Source organism: Taudactylus pleione, unplaced genomic scaffold (assembly GCF_031769625.1).
Source record: "Taudactylus pleione unplaced genomic scaffold, aTauple2 ptg000182l, whole genome shotgun sequence".
Lineage (NCBI taxonomy): Eukaryota > Metazoa > Chordata > Amphibia > Anura > Myobatrachidae > Taudactylus > Taudactylus pleione.
In genome coordinates this window covers 2586702-2609232 of record NW_028284584.1, presented here as the reverse complement: position 1 = coordinate 2609232, position 22531 = coordinate 2586702, and the positions used below count along the sequence as shown (strand labels likewise).

The window sequence follows — 22531 nt, the reverse complement described above, 5'->3', positions numbered from 1 at the left end:
GAGACCTAAAAAGATCATCGGCTGAGATGGTATGAGATTGGACTTTGGATAGTTGATTACCCACCTGTAGGATTCCAACGTTTCCTTGACCATCTTCAAATGCTGCATCAGAATAGACTCTGAACCTGCTATTACCACTTTTTCGGTGTAAAGCTACCATGTGAGCCATTATCTAGGTAAACACTCTGGGAACCGTGGATAAACCAAATGGAAGAGCTCAGAACTAGAAGCGATGGACTCCCACTATGAATCGAAGTAACCCTTGATGACCCTGACAAATTGGATCAAGAAGATAGGCATCTTTGACATCCAGGGATGCCAAAAATACCCCATTCTAACATTGAACTGACAACAGAACGCAGAAGATTGAGCCCTTTTAAATTCAGATTAGGCCGGAAGAAACCATTTGGTTTGAAAGTAGAAGAGATGAAAGTAGAAACCCTTACCACTTTGCAATAAAGCAAACTTTAAGGAGTAGAAAAACAGAGTGCCTCACTCCACAGGTATTAGATAACAACTGAGGCTTCAGGGAAGCAGGAGGGGTTATGTAGGGGGGTTGAGCCAATCAGATTAGTCTTCTAGTGCCTACTCCTGTGGTCCAATCCACTTATCCCAACGTGAGCTAGCAGTGTCACCCTGACCTGATGATAAGGAAATGTCTAGTTCTGTCTCTGCTGAGGGGTATCTGGGAAAAGGACCCCAGACCTCCAATCATTCTACTAGTTGGAGAGTGGGCTTTACTCTGTAGTTACAGGTGAGTGTTGCTCAGCACTTTCCCTGGTTTGGGAGGCTAATCCCAAAGGAAAAATATATTTGTGGTTATTACAGTAAACATTGTGAATTTCTATAATAATAGGCATATATGTTTTATTTTGAATAGATTGCAGTATTTTAGCTCATTTATAATAGTACCACTCATAGCAAATGACAAGATGCCAGATGTGTAACTGTATACCAGGGGTGTATCTACCCGTTGGCCAGGATGGCACTCGCCAGGGTCGCTGGCCAAAGGGGGGCGCGTCCGCCAGCAGCCAATGGGTGGATTACCCTAGGGGCTTGAACTAGCCCCCCTAGTCCTCCGGCCCCACAAGTGTAGGGCACACCGCAGTGAGAGCGGTCTGCCCTACACAGAAACAAACACACACAGCCGCCAGCTCTCATTGGCTGCTGAGTCCACGGAGGGAGCTGGCTGGAGCTCATCTCATGAGCTCCGCCTTACAGCTCCCCCCGCAGCAGGTAATGGGAGAGATGGCATGACTACTGGGGGCACTGCATAGAGGAGACTACTACTGGGAGCACTGCATAGAGGAGACTACTACTGGGGGGACTGCATAGAGGGGACTACTACTGGTGGCACTGCATAGCGGGGACTACTACTGGGGGCACTGCATAGAGGAGACTACTACTGGGGGCATTGCATAGAGGGGACTACTACTGGGGGCACTGCATAGAGGAGACTACTACTGGGGGCACTGCATAGAGGAGACTACTACTGGGGGCACTGCATAGACGAGACTACTACTGGGGCACTGCATAGAGGGGACTACTACTGGGGCACTGCATAGAGGAGACTACTACTGGGGGCACTGCATAGAGGAGACTACTACTGGGGGCACTGCATAGAGGGGACTACTACTGGGAGCACTGCATAGAGGAGACTACTACTGGGGGCACTGCATAGAGGAGACTACTACTGGGGGCACTGCATAGAGGAGACTACTACTGGGGGCACTGCATAGACGAGACTACTACTGGGGCACTGCATAGAGGGGACTACTACTGGGGCACTGCATAGAGGAGACTACTACTGGGGGCACTGCATAGAGGAGACTACTACTGGGGGCACTGCATAGAGGGGACTACTACTGGGGGCACTGCATAGAGGGGACTACTACTGGGGCACTGCATAGAGGAGACTACTACTGGGGGCACTGCATAGAGGGGACTACTACTGGGGGCACTGCATAGAGGGGACTACTACTGGGGGCACTTCCTGAAATTATGGGGGGAGGGGCTCGCCAGTCAATTACCTTGCCAGGGGTGCTCAGATCCCTAGATACACCCCTGCTATATACTGCAAATATTTAGTATAAACTTGCAGACTAGTACAGCAAGACACAAACATATGAACAAAGCAGACTTAGGGTTAGCTCAATGTTTCTGTCACTAGTATAGAACACTATATATACTGTATGTGCACCTAGATCCCTCTTTTATATTTCCTCTATTTCATTCCATGATACCCCAAAAGTATTAGCACACACAACACCTAGAACATGCAACTCATTTAGCTAAAGAGAATGTTATACTAAAAGGAAGAAACTAACATCTGTCTTCAATATAAAACTTTGGAGGCACATTTACATGTGTAGGTGTATGGGAAAATGAATTATACAAAATACTAGTTCATTGTCCTCTTTATTTAATCTCCACTCAGTCAATTGCTTAATGATTTATTGTTTGCTAGTGTACATGACACAATTCATCATTTTCGTGCATTCTCTTCATAACTTTCAGTTCATCAACCTTGATTTTCCTAAACATGACTTGCAATTATTCAGAAAAGTCATGTCGACATCATTTTAAATAATGAGCTCCAGGCAAGGCCTTCCCTCTCACATACCATGCTCTAGCCGCTCATAGTCCGAGTCCAGGAGGAAGGTCTTAAACCGATTGGAGACGTGATGGAATGCCAGGAACTTCAGATAGTAACGATTAAATTCAAATTCTGTGGGATACTGGTTGTGTATCTGTGACATAAAAGGGCATGAAGTTTGTTAGTGGAAGGTCTGGACGTATTCTATTGTCAGCTGGATAATCACTATGACAAGATGATGTGAAAGTATAGCTATGAACCACAATTACTTATCACAAGCTTTGCCAACACAGTGCAGAGTGTCCAAGGTTAATAAGGTCTATATGTGTGTATACTCGCTTACGCGCAACACTTCTGCCAAACAATAAGTGGAAACATTTATTCACACTCAACTCACTTGTGTGTTATTTACTCTGTATATTCCCCCTTATTGCAGGGTTGCCTACCTTTAACTTTCTCTTCCCGGGAGAAGCCTGGGTAAGAGATGCAGCAGGGGGCCGACGGGGGCGGGGCTTGACGATTCACGTCATTAAGCCCCGCCCCCTCGTGGTAAAATTGCCGCGATTGGGCACAATTTACATAGGGGGCGGGGCCAAATACTGTGATTCATGCAGGGAGGGTTAGGTATAGGAACTAGGGGGAGGGTTAGGTATAGGAACTAGGGGGAGGGTTAGGTATAGGAACTAGGGGGAGGGTTAGGTATAGGCACTAGGGGGAGGGTTAGGTATAGGCACTAGGGGGAGGGTTAGGTATAGGAACTAGGGGGAGGGTTAGGATTAGGCCGAGGGGGGAGGGTTAGGTATAGGAACTAGGGAGAGGGTTAGGATTAGGCACTAGGGGGAGGGTTAGGAGTAGGCACTAGGGGGAGGGTTAGGTATAGGCACTAGGGGGAGGGTTAGGTATAGGAACTAGGGGGAGGGTTAGGTATAGGAACTAGGGGGAGGGTTAGGTATAGGAACTAGGGGGAGGGTTAGGTATAGGAACTAGGGGGAGGGTTAGGTATAGGAACTAGGGGGAGGGTTAGGTATAGGCACTAGGGGGAGGGTTAGGTATAGGAACTAGGGGGAGGGTTAGGATTAGGCCGAGGGGGGAGGGTTAGGTATAGGAACTAGGGGGAGGGTTAGGTATAGGAACTAGGGGGAGGGTTAGGTATAGGAACTAGGGGGAGGGTTAGGTATAGGAACTAGGGGGGAGGTTAAGTATAGAAACTAGGGGGGAGGTTAGGTATAGAAACTAGGGGGGAGGTTAGGTATAGGAACTAGGGGGAGGGTTAGGTATAGGAACTAGGGGGAGGGTTAGGTATAGGAACTAGGGGGAGGGTTAGGATTAGGCCGAGGGGGGAGGGTTAGGTATAGGAACTAGGGGGAGGGTTAGGATTAGGCACTAGGGGGAGGGTTAGGAATAGGCACTAGGGGAGGGTTAGGAATAGGCACTAGGGGGAGGGTTAGGTATAGGAACTAGGGGGAGGGTTAGGTATAGGCACTAGGGGGAGGGTTAGGATTAGGCACTAGGGGGAGGGTTAGGTATATGCACTAGGGGGAGGGTTAAGGTATAGGCACTAGGGGGAGGGTTAGGTATAGGAACTAGGGGGAGGGTTAGGATTAGGCCGAGGGGGGAGGGTTAGGTATAGGAACTAGGGGGAGGGTTAGGTATAGGAACTAGGGGGAGGGTTAGGTATAGGAACTAGGGGGGAGGTTAGGTATAGGAACTAGGGGGGAGGTTAGGTATAGGAACTAGGGGGGAGGTTAGGATTAGGCCGCGGGGGGAGGGTTAGGTTTAGGCACTAGGGGGAGAGTTGGGCTTCAGGGAGGGATGGTTAGGGGGGAGGTTAGGATTAGGCACTAAGGGGAGGGTTAGGTATAGGAATCAGGGTGGAGGTTAGAATTAGGCCGCGGGGGGAGGTTAGATTTAGGCACTAGGGGGAGGGTTGGGCTGCGGGGAGGTATGGTTAGGGGAGAGGTTAGGATTAGGCACTAGTGGGAGAGTTAGGTATAGGAACTAGCGGGGAGGTTAGGGTTAGGATTAGGCCGCGGGGGGAGGGTTAGGTATAGGAAATAGGGGAGAGGTTAGGATTAGGCACTAGGGGGAGGGTTAGGTATTTGAACTAGGGGGAAGGTTAGGATTAGGCCGTGAGGGGAGGTTAGGATTAGGCCGTTGGGGGAGGTTAGGTATAGGAACTAGGGGGAGGGTTAGGTATAGGAACTAGGGGGGGGGTTAGGTATAGGAACTAGGGGGGAGGTTAGGATTAGACCGTGGGGGGAGGTTAGGTATAGGAACTAGGGGGGAAGTTTAGGATTAGGCCATTGGGGGAGGTTAGGTATAGGAACTAGGGGGGAAGTTTAGGATTAGGCCGTTGGGGGAGGTTAGGTATAGGAACTAGGGGGGAGGTTAGGGTTAGGATTAGGCCGCGGGGGGAGGGTTATGTATAGAAACTAGGGGGGAGGTTAGGATTAGGCACTAGGGGGAATGTTATGTATAGGAACTAGGGGTGAGGTTAGGTTTAGGCCGAGGGGCGAGGTTAGGTATAGGAAATAGGGGAGAGGTTAGGATTAGGCACTAGGGGGAGGGTTAGGTATTTGAACTAGGGGGAAGGTTAGGATTAGGCCGTTAGGGGAGGTTAGGATTAGGCCGTTTGGGGAGGTTAGGTATAGGAACTAGGGGGAGGGTTAGGTATAGGAACTAGGGGGGAGGTTAGGATTAGGCCGTGGGGGGAGGTTAGGTATAGGAACTAGGGGGGAGGTTAGGATTAGGCATTAGGGGGAGGGTTAGGTATAGGAACTAGGGGGAAGGTTAGGATTAGGCCGTGAGGGGAGATTAGGATTAGGCCAAGGGGGGAGGTTAGGTATAGGAACTAGGGGGGAGGTTAGGATTAGGCATTAGGGGGAGGGTTAGGTATAGGAACTAGGGGGAAGGTTAGGATTAGGCCGTGAGGGGAGGTTAGGATTAGGCCGAGGGGGGAGGTTAGGTATAGGAACTAGGAGGGAGGTTAGGATTAGGCCGTGAGGGGAGGTTAGGATTAGGCCGAGGGGGGAGGTTAGGTATAGGAACTAGGAGGGAGGTTAGGATTAGGCACTAGGGGGAGGGTTAGGTATAGGAACTAGGGGGAAGGTTAGGATTAGGCCGTGAGGGGAGGTTAGGATTAGGCCGTTGGGGGAGGTTAGGTATAGGAACTAGGGGGGAGGTTAGGATTAGGCCGTGGGGGGAGGTTAGGTATAGGAACTAGGGGGGAGGTTAGGATTAGGCACTAGGGGGAGGGTTAGGTATAGGAACTAGGGGGGAGGTTGGGGTTAGGCCGTGAGGGGAGGTTAGGATTAGGCCGTGGGGGGAGGTTAGGTATAGGAACTAGGGGAGAGGTTAGGATTAGGCACTAGGGGGAGGGTTAGGTATAGGAACTAGGGGGAAGGTTAGGATTAGGCCGTGAGGGGAGGTTAGGATTAGGCACTAGGGGGAGGGTTGGGCTGCGAGGGGGAGTTTAGGCCGTGGGGGGAGGTTAGGAATAGGAACTAGGGGGGGAGGTTAGGATTAGGCACTAGGGGGAGGGTTAGGTATAGGAACTAGGGGGGAGGTTAGGGTTAGGATTAGGCTGCGGGGGGAGGTTAGGATTAGCCACTAGGGGGGAGGGTTGGGCTGTGATGGGGAGTTTAGGCTGCGAGGAGGGATGGTTAGGGGTAGGGTTAGGAACTTACCGACAAGTGACGATATCCTAACCCTGTTGGGATGCTGGCGTCGGGATTCAGACAGCCGGGATCCCGAGCAGGGAAACTAAAAGACACAGCGAAGCCTGGCACATCTCAAGGTGGAATGCCACGCAGACATGGATGGCATTTTTCAGACAGAATCAGAATTCACAAGAATGCAGAATAAATGTATTAGGAACTAGCAACATCATTAAAATGGGTCGATTAAATAAACATTTAATTTGTATGCAGCCTATGAATTTACTGGTAACTAAAAAGATGAATGTAGCATGAGGCACTTTGTGCCTTATACCTCAGTGCTGCTTCTAGCTCTGGGTGAACCTGCTGTCCATATTGGTGCTGACATCATCTCAGGTGTGCAGCGGCATTCGCATATTTACATTTTGTGTAGTTCAAACCAGTGGCGGCACCAGGGGTGGGGCTACAGCGCAGTCCAAAATTCAAATAGGGGAACCACACCAGCTGTCAGTGAGTCCCGGCCATCTATGTGTGGCAGCGTGTGAAATGGCAGTTGGTGTGTTTCCCCTATTTGAATTTTGGACAGCGCTGTAGCCTCACCCCTGGAGCCACCACTGGTTTGAACCTAGCTCATATCAAACAAAGGAACACACAGACTGTATGCTAATTGCTAAAAACAAACACGCACACTCTCTCTCTCTGCAACTGTACACAGAAACACACCTGGCTCCCTGGACCCCCTTGGCTATAACTTAAAAGTACTTTGTATTAACCCTTTCTCTGCATGCATAATATTTGCCTGTACTTTGCTGGAAAATAACTCTCTCTCTGCCTGTAATGGATCTGCAATAACTCTCTCTCTCTGCCTGTACTATATCTGCAATAACTCTCTCTCTGCCTGTACTGTATCTGCAATAACTCTCTCTCTGCCTGTACTATATCTGCAATAACTCTCTCTCTCTCTGCCTGTACTATATCTGCAATAACTCTCTCTCTGCCTGTACTATATCTGCAATAACTCTCTCTCTCTGCCTGTACTATATCTGCAATAACTCTCTCTGCCTGTACTATATCTGCAATAATTCTGTCTGTACTATATCTGTAATAACTCTCTCTCTGCCTGTACTATATCTGCAATAACTATCTCTCTGCCTGTACTATATCTGCAATAACTCTCTCTCTCTGCCTGTACTATATCTGCAATAACTCTCTCTCTGCCTGTACTGTATCTGCAATAACTCTCTCTCTGCCTGTACTATATCTGCAATAACTCTCTCTCTCTCTGCCTGTACTATATCTGCAATAACTCTCTCTCTGCCTGTACTATATCTGCAATAACTCTCTCTCTCTGCCTGTACTGTATCTGCAATAACTCTCTCTCTGCCTGTACTATATCTGCAATAACTCTCTCTCTGCCTGTACTATATCTACAATAACTCTCTCTCTCTGCCTGTACTATATCTGCAATAACTCTCTCTCTGCCTGTACTATATCTACAATAACTCTCTCTCTCTGCCTGTACTATAACTGCAATAACTCTCTCTCTCTGCCTGTACTGTATCTGCAATAACTCTCTCTCTGCCTGTACTATATCTGCAATAACTCTCTCTCTGCCTGTACTATATCTACAATAACTCTCTCTCTCTGCCTGTACTATAACTGCAAAAACTCTCTCTCTCTGCCTGTACTATATCTGCAATAACTCTCTCTCTGCCTGTACTGTATCTGCAATAACTCTCTCTCTGCCTGTACTATTATATCTGTAATAACTCTCTCTGCCTGTACTATATCTGCAATAACTCTCTCTGCCTGTACTATATATGCAGTAACTCTCTCTCTCTGTGCCTGTACTATATCTGTAATAACTCTCTCTGCCTGTACTATATCTGCAATAACTCTCTCTGCCTGTACTATATCTGTAATAACTCTCTCTCTCTCTGCCTGTACTATATCTGCAATAACTCTCTCTCTCTGCCTGTACTATATCTGCAATAACTCTCTCTCTGCCTGTACTGTATCTGCAATAACTCTCTCTCTGCCTGTACTATATCTGCAATAACTCTCTCTCTGCCTGTACTATATCTGCAATAACTCTCTCTCTCTCTGCCTGTACTATATCTGCAATAACTCTCTCTCTCTGCCTGTACTATATCTGCAATAACTCTCTCTCTGCCTGTACTGTATCTGCAATAACTCTCTCTCTGCCTGTACTATATCTGCAATAACTCTCTCTCTCTCTCTGCCTGTACTATATCTGCAATAACTCTCTCTCTGCCTGTACTATATCTACAATAACTCTCTCTCTCTGCCTGTACTATATCTGCAATAACTCTCTCTCTGCCTGTACTGTATCTGCAATAACTCTCTCTCTGCCTGTACTATTATATCTGTAATAACTCTCTCTGCCTGTACTATATCTGCAATAACTCTCTCTGCCTGTACTATATCTGCAATAACTCTCTCTCTCTCTGCCTGTACTATATCTGTAATAACTCTCTCTGCCTGTACTATATCTGCAATAACTCTCTCTGCCTGTACTATATCTGTAATAACTCTCTCTCTCTCTGCCTGTACTATATCTGCAATAACTCTCTCTCTGCCTGTACTATATCTGCAATAACTCTCTCTCTCTCTCTGCCTGTACTATATCTGCAATAACTCTCTCTCTGCCTGTACTATATCTACAATAACTCTCTCTCTCTGCCTGTACTATATCTGCAATAACTCTCTCTCTGCCTGTACTGTATCTGCAATAACTCTCTCTCTGCCTGTACTATTATATCTGTAATAACTCTCTCTGCCTGTACTATATCTGCAATAACTCTCTCTGCCTGTACTATATCTGCAATAACTCTCTCTCTCTCTGCCTGTACTATATCTGTAATAACTCTCTCTGCCTGTACTATATCTGCAATAACTCTCTCTGCCTGTACTATATCTGTAATAACTCTCTCTCTCTCTGCCTGTACTATATCTGCAATAACTCTCTCTCTGCCTGTACTATATCTGCAATAACTCTCTCTCTCTGCCTGTACTATATCTGCAATAACTCTCTCTCTGCCTGTACTGTATCTGCAATAACTCTCACTCTGCCTGTACTATATCTGCAATAACTCTCTCTCTCTCTGCCTGTACTATATCTGCAATAACTCTCTCTCTGCCTGTACTATATCTACAATAACTCTCTCTCTCTGCCTGTACTATATCTGCAATAACTCTCTCTCTCTGCCTGTACTATATCTGCAATAACTCTCTCTCTCTGCCTGTACTATATATGCAATAACTCTCTCTCTCCCTGCCTGTACTATATCTGTAATAACGCTCTCTCTCTGCCTGTATTATATCTGTAATAACTCTCTCTCTCCCTGCCTGTACTATATCTGTAATAACTCTCTCTATCCCTGCCTGTACTATATCTGTAATAACACTCTCTCTCCCTGCCTGTACTATATCTACAATAACTCTCTCTCTCTGCCTGTACTATATCTGCAATAACTCTCTCTCTGCCTGTACTGTATCTGCAATAACTCTCTCTCTGCCTGTACTATATCTACAATAACTCTCTCTCTCTGCCTGTACTATATCTGCAATAACTCTCTCTCTCTGCCTGTACTATATCTGCAATAACTCTCTCTCTCTGCCTGTACTATATATGCAATAACTCTCTCTCTCCCTGCCTGTACTATATCTGTAATAACGCTCTCTCTCTGCCTGTATTATATCTGTAATAACTCTCTCTCTCCCTGCCTGTACTATATCTGTAATAACTCTCTCTATCCCTGCCTGTACTATATCTGTAATAACACTCTCTCTCCCTGCCTGTACTATATCTACAATAACTCTCTCTCTCTGCCTGTACTATATCTGCAATAACTCTCTCTCTGCCTGTACTGTATCTGCAATAACTCTCTCTCTGCCTGTACTATTATATCTGTAATAACTCTCTCTGCCTGTACTATATCTGCAATAACTCTCTCTCTGCCTGTACTATATCTGTAATAACTCTCTCTCTGCCTGTACTATATCTGTAATAACTCTCTCTCTCTGCCTGTACTATATCTGTAATAACTCTCTCTCTCTGCCTGTACTAAATCTGTAATAACTCTCTCTCTCTGTACTATATTATCTTTGAGTATTATTTGCATGTAAACCATCTATTTCCTTGCAATTCCCATCTATGGAGTAAAATACATTTTATATCATGCACTTGGTCTTTAGATAACGTAGTATGATTTCAAGGTTTAATTAATATGCATAATACATTATGGGTAAAATAATCAGGTGACTTGATGAATTTCCTCAAGGGATAGTTGGGCGGTTTTGGCATGTTTAGCTCACATGGGGCTTTGGTTGTAAGGCATATAGGGTAAGAGCGGAGACCCTCTATCTGGGTTTTCATGGTAAAGGACGGAAACAGCAAGAAGACTGTATGGAAGATTAATAAAGTAATCTAGGGGGTCATAGATGTAGCAATATCAGAGAAAACAGATTAAAGAGGAAAATATTGTGTCATATTCAATAAGTAATTATAATAGTCACTATTGATGAAAATAATATTTTGTGTAACTATTAGACCCTGAGAGGGGAGAGGAGGTCATGTAGACCACCGGACAATACACTTTGACAAGTGCTAATTAGGACTATAATCTGTAATTACAGTGATTGCTGTAAACCAGAAGACCACAGTTCAGACAGTTTCCTCCCCCGCTGCGCACTGCGCCTAATCTGTAACTGACAAAAAGCTGAAATTCTTATTTTGTACTGAAATGTAGCCGGTGATAAATCACTAATGCGACAGCTGCAAAATGCAGGTAGCTGATTGGTTGTGTCTGCACCAGCTCAGATTCTTCACAGAACGCCTCTATCCACAAGTTGGATACGACTACATTAGGAGTAAATGAAAGGAAAACTGCTCAAAAATACCTCCAGGCCCTGAAGACTTTAATGAGCTGTACAAGGTTTTACCTTAGAATAATCACACATCTGCATGAATAACTACTGGGCACCCCTTGTTACATTGCTCATTTTTGCACAGTCTCTAAAGTTAAAAGAATATACCAAAAACTCTAATATAAAAATCTAAACATGGCATTCATACACGTTTTATTGCAGGATTCCTCATTATTTGCTGCATTTATTAGGCTGAAGAAAATAAAAGTGAATGTGGCATGTGCAAAACTTTGGGCCCCCATTCGGTTGATTCATAATTTTTTAGTTTTATGAGCATGAAAAGATGACTTGTTAGGCCTTCACATTAGCCAGACACAGACAATTCCTGAGTTAAATAAAGAATCTGTTCCTTCCAAGAAGTCCAGAACATAGTGAGTGGTTTGCAGTCTCCTAGGTAATGAAACAAAAGCAAAACCAGCTGTGTCGCATTTTTTTTATCTTTTGGAATAATACTATTTAATAAATGCCTTTAAGGCTGCTGTCTATGGCTTTTTAAAACAAAGCATATTTAGTGAAGATTTTACAAGAAAATAAAACAAAAAAGAAACAAAATTAGCAATATATATTGTATACATTGCACACAAAGATATAATATATATATGACAGATGTACAATAAATTCCAACATACCCAGCAGCGAGATACCATATAAATATACAGTAATTACTAGTATCTGAATATGATTAAATATTCATGACAAAACAGGGTCACAAAACAACATATCCAGGAATATTAAGGCAGCAGAGACACCTGAGGAACAATCAACATAAAATGAACCATCAGAAGGCTCCGGATCAGAGCATAATGGGGGGATCGTTTCGTTTAGTATGCATGAATCTCTCCTGGGACACATGGGGAGAAGGAGGGAGGCTGAGAGGCCATCCAGTGTTGAGCATACTTTGGCCAAAGTAGTCAGAACAATACCATAAGTTTGTAAGTAACGATTCAGAAACTCAGCCAGACTACAATCAAATAAGCATACTATTCTATCCGTGGATTCAGCCACACAAGCCAAAACGCGGGACCAAGAAGCAGAGATCAATAGATAGGACCAGAGCAGATGCCAGCAGAAGGTGAACCACATTTCGGGAAGGAAGCAGTAGTCAATGTTTCCTGAGACACACTGGTGTCCAATAAACTGTATGAAGTATATACAACTGAATCTGTAGGAACCTGGCATGTGCTGTGGCCCCATGAGGAGAACCAATCATATAGCTTCACTTCTCATACGAAAGGGGACCCAAAACCATCCTCTACTTAAGGTGTATGGGCCACAAACCCCATCCCCAGGAGCTAACAGCAGTAAAACATATAATAACTTAGGTAGAATAATCATCTTCACCAGGTGCACTCTACCTGTAACAGACAAAGGGAGTTTCTGCCAAACATGGGATTTATCCTTTCGGTACATGATCTGAGGCTGCACAGTTAATGCATCTACTGTACCACGTGTGATCAGAAATCTCAAACACTTAAATTGCAAACACCAGTACAGGGAAGTTCATACGTGGATGGTTGGGAAAGAATAAAAGAGACAGGAAACACCACGGGTATATTCCAAACGGGAAGCAGTCAGGAAGCCGATGGACGGAATCCCGACCGTCAGCTTCCCGACTGTCTAATCCCGGCAAGGGGTTAAATGACAGCTGTCGAAATCCCGATGCCTGTCATTTTAGTTAGGGTTAGGCACCCCCGGGGGGAGGTTAGGGTTAGGCACCCCCCTGGGGGACTTAGGTTTAGGCGGCAGGGAAGGGGGGGGTTAGGTTTAGGCACTTGGGGGGGAGGTTAGGGTTAGGCACCCCTAAGGGTGGGTTAGGGTGTAGAATTAGGTAAGAGAATACTTACCTTCACCGATTGGGATTTTCACTGCTGCCGGGATGCCGCTGTCGGTCGGTGGTCAACCATTCCAAACAGTAAGTACACCTGAAAAAGAGCCAGACACATCCACCACTGCCAAAAGAGATGGCAAAGAAGTTTCCGTTTGTAGAAACACAACATATCATCAGCATAGAGTGTAATTTTCTCGTCACAGTCCGAGACCATCAGACCAGCGACTGCTGGAGAAGCTCTTATTGCACAGGCCAGAGGCTCTATGGCAACGGTGATAGTGGGCAGCCTTGCTGGATGCCCCTGCCTAAGGCAAAGGAATCAGTGACAAAACCAGTGACACAAACCCTAACAGGAGGGCAGGAATAGAGCAGTCTTGTCCAACTTATAAACCCCTCACCCACCCCAAACTTGGGAGAGCACAGCCCATGAATACGGCCATTCAACAGAGTCAAACATCTTGACTGCATCAAGAGACACAACCAAGGCATACTTCAGTTCCTCATGGCAAAGCTGAAGTACAGGAATGATGGACATTGAATTTCCTGGCATATAACCAGTTTCATCAAGATGGACAATTTCCAAAACCGCCCTATTCAAACATATAATTCATATTTAAACATTAGTGAACAGTAAAGAAATAGGGCTATAAGAGTCAGAATAAGCCAGGGCCTACAAAGCCTCCACCATAGAGAAAGGCGGGGATCTAGCTTCAGATAAGGCATTCACAATTTCCAGTAAAAAACAGGCACAAAAAATCCTAGATGGGTCTGGTATAACGCAATAGGGAGTCCATCAATCTCTGACACCTTACCACTAGGGAAGGAAGTAATAGCATCCTCAAGGGAGATGGGGAAGTCCACATATTGCCGAGCAGCCGATGTAGGCAAGGAAATCTAATCCAAATAAGCAGCTAAAGTTGACAGAGAATAGTGAACCTGGTTAGCATACACAGCTGTAATATAACTATAAAACACCCCAGCTATGGATTGGGTAGAAGTATGAAACCTACATTACTGTCAATCAGCTCATGCACAGTGGGGAGAGTAGATTCAGCTCTAGCCATGAAGGCCATAAATTTACTCCCTCATAATTATCATGAGAAGAAAAGTCAAGTCTGCGCTTTGATTTATCCAATAAAAAAGCACTCCCTATGAACAACAAGCTATTTAGTTTGATCAATCGCTAAGTAACTGACATATATTTTTGTTCCAATACTAAATTCTTCTGTACCTCCTGCTTTCTGCGGAAAACTTTAATTGGGATCACATTAGAAATTAAAGAGCCCTTGAGAAAAGCCTTGAATGTGTCCAAAACCAATGGAGAATCCACAGTAGGGTTGTCTGCAAAAAATCCACCCCGAGCTGCTAAATGGACTGAGGCCGCCCCCATCTGTGTCAACCAAAAAGGATTGTTTCCAAAAGGAAGCTCCTTTGGGCATACATATATTAAGAGCTAAAAATAGGAGGAATTGATCAGAAACAACCCAAGATAGATAGTCAACAGAAGCAACAGCAAGGAGACAAGAACAAGACATAAGTTCCCAACAGAACACATAGACAGAGGAGATGGATCAAGATGTAGGTCCACAATTGGCGACGTGAGCCTGATGACGAACCAGACGGATCCACCTAGAATAGGTCTGTTTAGAGGCACCATAGAACACAACTGAAAAATCAGATTTCCTGGAAGTACTCAAAGAGCCCTAACCACAGCCAGAGACAGTGAAAATGTATAGTCAGCCTACAAAACAGGTACCACAATGAGTTGAGTAACATGTAAGGCAGAGACCATCCTTTGGCAAAAAGACCGGCCTCGTGCGAAGCTTCATCCGAGGGAGAGTGAAAGGACAGAGCCCCAAGCTCTGACATCCTCCAAGCTGTCATGAGAGCCAACACCAGAGCTATCTGCCTGAACAAGAATGTGAGATCCACTACGTTCAGGGGATCAAAGTCACCCCACAGTGGTGATCCAATAGAAGGAGGTGGCACAAAAGGTGGCTGGACTCTAAAAAACAAAAACTCCATGCATAAAGATTTGTAGACCTGTTTGCAGGGCCAACCGACATTGACAGAAGATGGAAAAGGCTGCAATGCAGCCTCAGTGTGCCAAGGTGAAAAACCAGAACAGAAAAAGTGGGGACAGAAGATAGCTGAGAATCACTGGCATTCACACCGAAAAAAAAAGACTTCCAAATGCGATTGCAGTGGGCCAATGACACCGGTTTCCTGAATCAAAGCATAGCGGGAGTAGCCGTTTCCAGGATATCCTGTGCTTCAGGAATACAGCTGCAACAGACACACCATAAAACGACACATCATAATGCAGGGTAAATGAATGTATCCTGCTAAAAAAAAGATTTGGCTGGCGTGATAACAGTCACGGTACATCAACGGAAAGCTGCTGAAGAACAGAGTTCCACACTTGGCAAGGCCAATCCGGAGTGTTTGAGAATCCGGGACCACCAGACACCTTTGAGAGTATGTGGACTAACTTGAAAAACACCAGTTGAAGTGAGAACCTAGGACCGGACAAAGGGGAGAGGCAAAAGCCCCACACTAAAGACCACTAACCTTGTGGATAGGAGGAAATAAAGGTGAGAAGGAGACAAGCTAGGTGAAATCTCTGCAACTCTCACATGTAGACCAGTAAAATATTCCACGATACCTGTCCAATGAGGGAACCAAGGAGTGGATTAGAGAACCTGACAAGGGCCAATAGCAGCAAGGTTAGGTAGCAATGACATGCCCAAAACGTAAGCAACCTCCTCCTGTCTAGCAGACAAGATTACAGAAGGAACACAGAAGGAATCCATGGTTTTTCTTTCCCTTTTTTCTTTATCTTTCTTTTTTTTATATACCATCCAAAGATCCCAAACTTGAAAATAAGGTAAAGATGGGAAGAGCGAAAGGACGCACTCAATAAGAGATCAATTCAGAGTTGGAGTGACCCTTTTTCCACTGCCCCATATAAGTGAAAAGGACATTTTCAGGGGAAAACACCATAAGGTGCCGATGTCAACATAACGGGCCCATTCAGAGTACCTGAAGAAGGAACCTAAAGGGTACTGTGGCAAGAGTGTCAGCCTAAGACTGGGCGGAGCAAGTGCCTTACTTGCGACTAAATCTGTTGCCACGGATTTAAGAGTCGATTTAGATTAAGCTTGTGCTCCTGATCATGAATATGCCATGCTTATTTTTCAATTGGCTCTAATTTTTGAGATATGCATGTGTCTTTAATATTTATGAAAAATTAAATTAAACAATGTTAAAAATTGTTAAAAAGATTTTTTTTAATTCCGGTTACATTTGATTTGTAAAATATTATAAAAACACACAGGACAATTACATAGATAAGTGTTAGGAAGCTATGAGAACAGTTTTTTGTAGAATTTTTTTTTGTATTCTTGTTGTGGGCAGTTCCTCTGCAGACTCCAACAGTAATCGGCCATCATGTAACGATCCCACCTTCCTTGATATCTTTCTTCCATTACCTGAATATCCTGGTGGAATCGTTCACCCTGTTCTTCACTTAAATCTCCTAGATTGGACGGGAAGTGATCTAAATGGCTGTACAAAAGATGTACTGTAATACTCATGTTGGCACCTACTTTCTTAAAACATTTTAGCATGTTGTGGACTAATTCATGATAGTTGTCTGCCTTGTGATTGCCTAAAACATTTTGAATGACAGACACATAACTCAGCCATGATTCAGATTCGGTTTCAGTTATAGATGTGGTAAAATTTGGATCCTTCACCGGTTTCCGTATCTGTGTGCCGTCAAAAATTCCTGCCTTTAATTTTTAATTACTAAGAGATGGACATGTGAAACAATCGCCTGACTTGTCCAATGCTTTTACAGATTGTTTCATTAAACCCAGTGTGATATGGAGAGTCGGCAGTATGATTTTTTTCCTGTCAATTAAGGGCTCATGAATGATTTTGGCTTCTTCTACAGTTATAACTTCTCTTGGAGGCCATACGGTTTGCTGCCAGTGCTTTTGTTTTGCACGACTATCCCATAAGCATATGTGACAAGGATACTTAGTATATCCACTTTGCTGCCCAAGAAGAACGTTTACCATTTTTAATTCAACACAGACCACTGATGCTGAGAATAAGCAATTATTTCTAAAAACTAACTTGATATTTTCATACTGTTCTTTAAGTTTTGTTGAATGACCGATAGGAATCGATGCAAATTTGTTCCCATTGCGCAGTATTACGCATTTTAAGCTCCTTTTAGAACTATCCAAAAAGAGCCGCCAGTCTTCAGCTCTATTCTGGTAAATCCATCATCTGCAGAAGTTCCGGAATATTGTTGCAATACACAAGATTGTTATCTTGGCCAAAGAACGTCAGTATGGCTTTCTCTCTATTTCGATACGTTATAGTAACATCCGGCTCAAGACAGCGCTTTTCTTGAAGTCTGGATGCTAAAAGCTCAGCTCCTTTTTTTTGATAAATTCAAGTCACAAATTAAATCGTTTAGTTCCTTTTGAGAAAATTTGTTTGGAGTAGAGGAACTTTCTTCAAACTCGCTTTCATCTGTGTTGTAACTTGCACTGGATGAAATGAACATTTCCACATCATCACATTCAACTGAATGACGGTACAGGTAAATCCTCGCTATGTGGTATCAGTTGTTTTGCAGAATTCATACTTGGGTATTCCCATTTGTGTTTCTTAAATCGATTCATACCCTACACATTTACAGCACAAAAATAGCAGTCACTCCAGTGATCTTTTGGCTCACGCCACATCAAAGGTATGCCGAATTTAAGTCCTATTCGATCACTTTTAGTCCAATTGCGGAGTGATTCCACGCAGGTTTTACAAACTTTGTGAGGCACCCAAATCTTCGTCACTGGGTCCTCTCCGTTGCTCCTCTCTGTATGCTGGGAGGAGACATGGCCTTGGTCTGAGGACATCCCCAGCAGGCTCAGCAGTGCATTGCTCCTCTCTGTATGCTGGGAGGAGGCGTAGCTGTGGTCTGAGGATGTCCTAGCAGGCTCAGCAGTGCATTGCTCCTCTCTGTATGCTGGGAGGAGGCGTGGCTGTGGTCTGATGATGTCCCGGCAGGCTCAGCAGTGCATTGCTCCTCTCTGTATGCTGGGAGGAGGCGTGGCTGTGGTCTGAGGATGTCCCAGCAGGCTCAGCAGTGCATTGCTCCTCTCTGTATGCTGGGAGGAGACGTGGCTGTGGTGTGAGGATGTCCCAGCAGGCTCAGCAGTGCATTGCTCCTCTCTGTATGCTGGGAGGAGGCGTGGTCGTGGTCTGATGATGTCCCAGCAGGCTCAGCAGTGCATTGCTCCTCTCTGTATGCTGGGAGGAGGCGTGGCCGTGGTCTGATGATGTCCCAGCAGGCTCAGCAGTGCATTGCTCCTCTCTGTATGCTGGGAGGAGGCGTGGCTGTGGTCTGAGGATGTCCCAGCAGTGCATTGCTCCTCTCTGTATGCTGGGAGGAGGCGTGGCTGTGGTCTGAGGATGTCCCAGCAGTGCATTGCTCCTCTCTGTATGCTGGGAGGAGGCGTGGCTGTGGTCTGAGGATGTCCCAGCAGTGCATTGCTCCTCTCTGTATGCTGGGAGGAGGCGTGGCTGTGGTCTGAGGATGTCCCAGCAGTGCATTGCTCCACTCTGTATGCTGGGAGGAGGCGTGGTTGTGGTCTGAGGATGTCCCAGCAAACTCAGCAGTATATTGCTCCTCTCTGTATGCTGGGAGGAGGTGTGGCTGTGGTGTGAGGATGTCCCAGCAGGCTCAGCAGTGCATTGCTCCTCTCTGTATGCTGGGAGGAGGCGTGGTTGTGGTCTGAGGATATCCCCAGCAGGCTCAGCAGTGCATTGCTCCTCTCTGTATGCTGGGAGGAGGCGTGGCTGTGGTCTGAGGATGTCCCAGCAGTGCATTGCTCCTCTCTGTATGCTGGGAGGAGGCGTGGCCGTGGTCTGATGATGTCCCAGCAGGCTCAGCAGTGTATTGCTCCTCTCTGTATGCTGGGAGGAGGCGTGGCTGTGGTCTGATGTCCCGGCAGGCTCAGCAGTGCATTGCTCCTCTCTGTATGCTGGGAGGAGGCGTGGCAGTGGTCTGATGATGTCCCGGCAGGCTCAGCAGTGCATTGCTCCTCTCTGTATACTGGGAGGAGGCGTGGCCGTGGTCTGATGATATCCCAGCAGGCTCAGCAGTGCATTGCTCCTCTCTGTATGCTGGGAGGAGGCGTGGTCATGGTCTGATGATGTCCCGGCAGGCTCAGCAGTGCATTGCTCCTCTCTGTATGCTGGGAGGAGGCGTGGCTGTGGTGTGAGGATGTCCCAGCAGGCTCAGCAGTGCATTGCTCCTCTCTGTATGCTGGGAGGAGGCGTGGCTGTGGTCTGAGGATGTCCCAGCAGTGCATTGCTCCTCTCTGTATGCTGGGAGGAGGCGTGGTTGTGGTCTGAGGATATCCCCAGCAGGCTCAGCAGTGCATTGCTCCTCTCTGTATGCTGGGAGGAGGCATGGCTGTGGTCTGAGGATGTCCCAGCAGGCTCAGCAGCGCATTACTCCTCTCTCTATGCTGGGATGAGGCGTGGCCGTGGTCTGATGATGTCCCAGCAGGCTCAGCAGTGTATTGCTCCTCTCTGTATGCTGGGAGGAGGCGTGGCTGTGGTCTGATGATGTCCCGGCAGGCTCAGCAGTGCATTGCTCCTCTCTGTATGCTGGGAGGAGGCGTGGCCGTGGTCTGATGATGTCCCGGCAGGCTCAGCAGTGCATTGCTCCTCTCTGTATGCTGGGAGGAGGCGTGGCCGTGGTCTGATGATGTCCCGGCAGGCCCAGCAGTGCATTGCTCTTCTCTGTATGCTGGGAGGAGGCGTGGCCGTGGAATGAGGATGTCCCGGCAGGCTCAGCAGTGCATTGCTCCTCTCTGTATGCTGGGAGGAGGCGTGGCCGTGGTCTGATGATGTCCCAGCAGGCTCAGCAGTGCATTGCTCCTCTCTGTATGCTGGGAGGAGGCGTGGCTGTGGTGTGAGGATGTCCCGGCAGGCTCAGCAGTGCATTGCTCCTCTCTGTATGCTCGGAGGAGGCGTGGCTGTGGTGTGAGGACGTCCCAGCAGGCTCAGCAGTGTATTGCTCCTCTCTGTATGCTGGGAGGAGGCGTGGCCGTGGTCTGATGATGTCCCGGCAGGCTCAGTAGTGCACTGCTCCTCTCTGTATGCTCGGAGGAGGCGTGGCCGTGGTCTGATGATGTCCCAGCAGGCTCAGCAGTGTATTGCTCCTCTCTGTATGCTGGGAGGAGGCGTGGCCGTGGTCTGATGATGTCCCGGTAGGCTCAGCAGTGCATTGCTCCTCTCTGTATGCTGGGAGGAGGCGTGGCCGTGGTGATGATGCCCTGGCAGGCTCAGCAGTGTATTGCTCCTCTCTGTATGCTGGGAGGAGGCGTGGCCGTGGTCTAATGATGTCCCGGCAGGCTCAGCAGTGCATTGCTCCTCTCTGTATGCTCGGAGGAGGCGTGGCCGTGGTCTGATGATGTCCCAGCAGGCTCAGCAGTGTATTGCTCCTCTCTGTATGCTGGGAGGAGGCGTGGCCGTGGTCTGATGATGTCCCGGCAGGCTCAGCAGTGCATTGCTCCTCTCTGTATGCTGGGAGGAGGCGTGGCCGTCGTCTGATGATGTCCCGGCAGGCTCAGCAGTGCATTGCTCCTCTCTGTATGCTGGGAGGAGGCGTGGCCGTGGTCTGAAGATGTCCCAGCAGGCTCAGCAGTGCATTGCTCCTCTCTGTATGCTGGGAGGAGGCGTGGCTGTGGTGTGAGGATGTCCCAGCAGTGCATTGCTCCTCTCTGTATGCTGGGAGGAGGCGTGGCCGTGGTCTGATGATGTCCCAGCAGGCTCAGCAGTGCATTGCTCCTCTCTGTATGCTGGGAGGAGGCGTGGCTGTGGTGTAAGGATGTCCCGGCAGGCTCAGCAGTGCATTGCTCCTCTCTGTATGCTGGAAGGAGACGTGGCCGTGGTCTGATGATGTCTCGGCAGGCTCAGCAGTGCATTGCTCCTCTCTGTATGCTCGGAGGAGGCGTGGCTGTGGTCTGATGATGTCCCGGCAGGCTCAGCAGCGCATTGCTCCTCTCTGTATGCTGGGAGGAGGCGTGGCCGTGGTCTGATGATGTCCCGGCAGGCTCAGCAGTGCATTGCTCCTCTCTGTATGCTCGGAGGAGGCGTGGCCGTGGTCTGATGATGTCCCAGCAGGCTCAGCAGTGTATTGCTCCTCTCTGTATGCTGGGAGGAGGCGTGGCCGTGGTCTGATGATGTCCCGGCAGGCTCAGCAGTGCATTGCTCCTCTCTGTATGCTGGGAGGAGGCGTGGCTGTGGTGTGAGGATGTCCCAGTGCCACGTCTCCTCCCAGCGTTATTGAGATTTGAATGTGGTGTATCTTAAAGGTAACTACCAGCTACGTCATCACAAATACAACTAATTCTTGTTATTGTTGAAAGAGGGTAGATGTTAAAAAAGCAAAACTAAGTGGATTCTGTGATGTAAAGCGGCCTAGCCTAGTAAGGTAGTTCACATGGAGAAAATAATTTAATTTTATAATTTTTCATTAATTTTAAAACTGGAGCCAATTCAGCTGTAGCGAAGATCTAATGCAAAAATAGGACCTGCGAGTACTCTCACACCGATCTCACATACCGATCTCACACTGATCTCACATACCGATCTCACACCGCGATCTCACATGCCGATCTCACATACCGATCTCACACCGATCTCACATCCTTGGCAAGAAAAAAATTATTATTATTGAGTTCCCCAGTGTAATTTATGCACGCCCATGCAATGGCGTTGAAACGCACTGGCACACCTGAGTTTCACCGACCGCCCTCCAGTCTCCACCCACAAACGGCACTTCCTGTCAATCACTTCGTGATGGGTCTGCGTAGTCACTGCAATTGCAGTTTTGATCGCAGTGGTTAGTTCGTGCATGTGCAGAACGCAACAATTGGCCCAACGACGTCAGTGCGCCTTCTCAGATAATGTGTTTTTTTTTCTACCCTGTGTGCCGCAATTTAATTGATTGTTTTTTTTTTTTATCTGCGGAGGCCAATGCAGTGTGTTTTATTCCTGTGGAGGCCAATGTATGTGTTTTATACCTGTGGAGGCCAATGTAGTGTGATTTATCCCTGTGGAGGCCAATGTAGTGATTTATTCCTGTGGAGGCCAATGTAGTGTGTTTTATTCCTGTGGAGGCCAATGTAGTGTGTTTTATTCCTTTGGAGGCCAATGCAGTGTGTTTTATACCTGTGGAGGCCAATGTATGTGTGTTATATTCCTGTGGAGGCCAATGTATGTGTGTTTTATACCTGTGGAGGCCAATGTATGTGTGTTTTATACCTGTGGAGGCCAATGTAGTGTGTTTTATACCTGCGGAGGCCAATGTATGTGTGTTTTATACCTGCAGAAGCCAATGTAGTGTGTTTTATACCTGTGGAGGCCAATGTATGTGTGTTTTATACCTGTGGAGGCCAATGTAGTGTGCTT

At 46.8% G+C, this 22531-nt stretch overlaps 1 protein-coding gene across 2 annotated transcripts in view; it reads right to left on the bottom strand.

Annotated features, from left to right (window-relative positions):
- The window catches only part of SBF2 (SET binding factor 2), an 805041-nt gene that overhangs the window by 31739 nt on the left and 750771 nt on the right, over positions 1-22531 (bottom strand). For both annotated transcript variants that reach the window (XM_088476083.1, XM_088476084.1), the window contains one exon: positions 2624-2750. In XM_088476083.1, coding sequence (XP_088332209.1) covers positions 2624-2750 — 127 coding nt within the window. The remainder of the gene's footprint in view (positions 1-2623; positions 2751-22531) is intronic.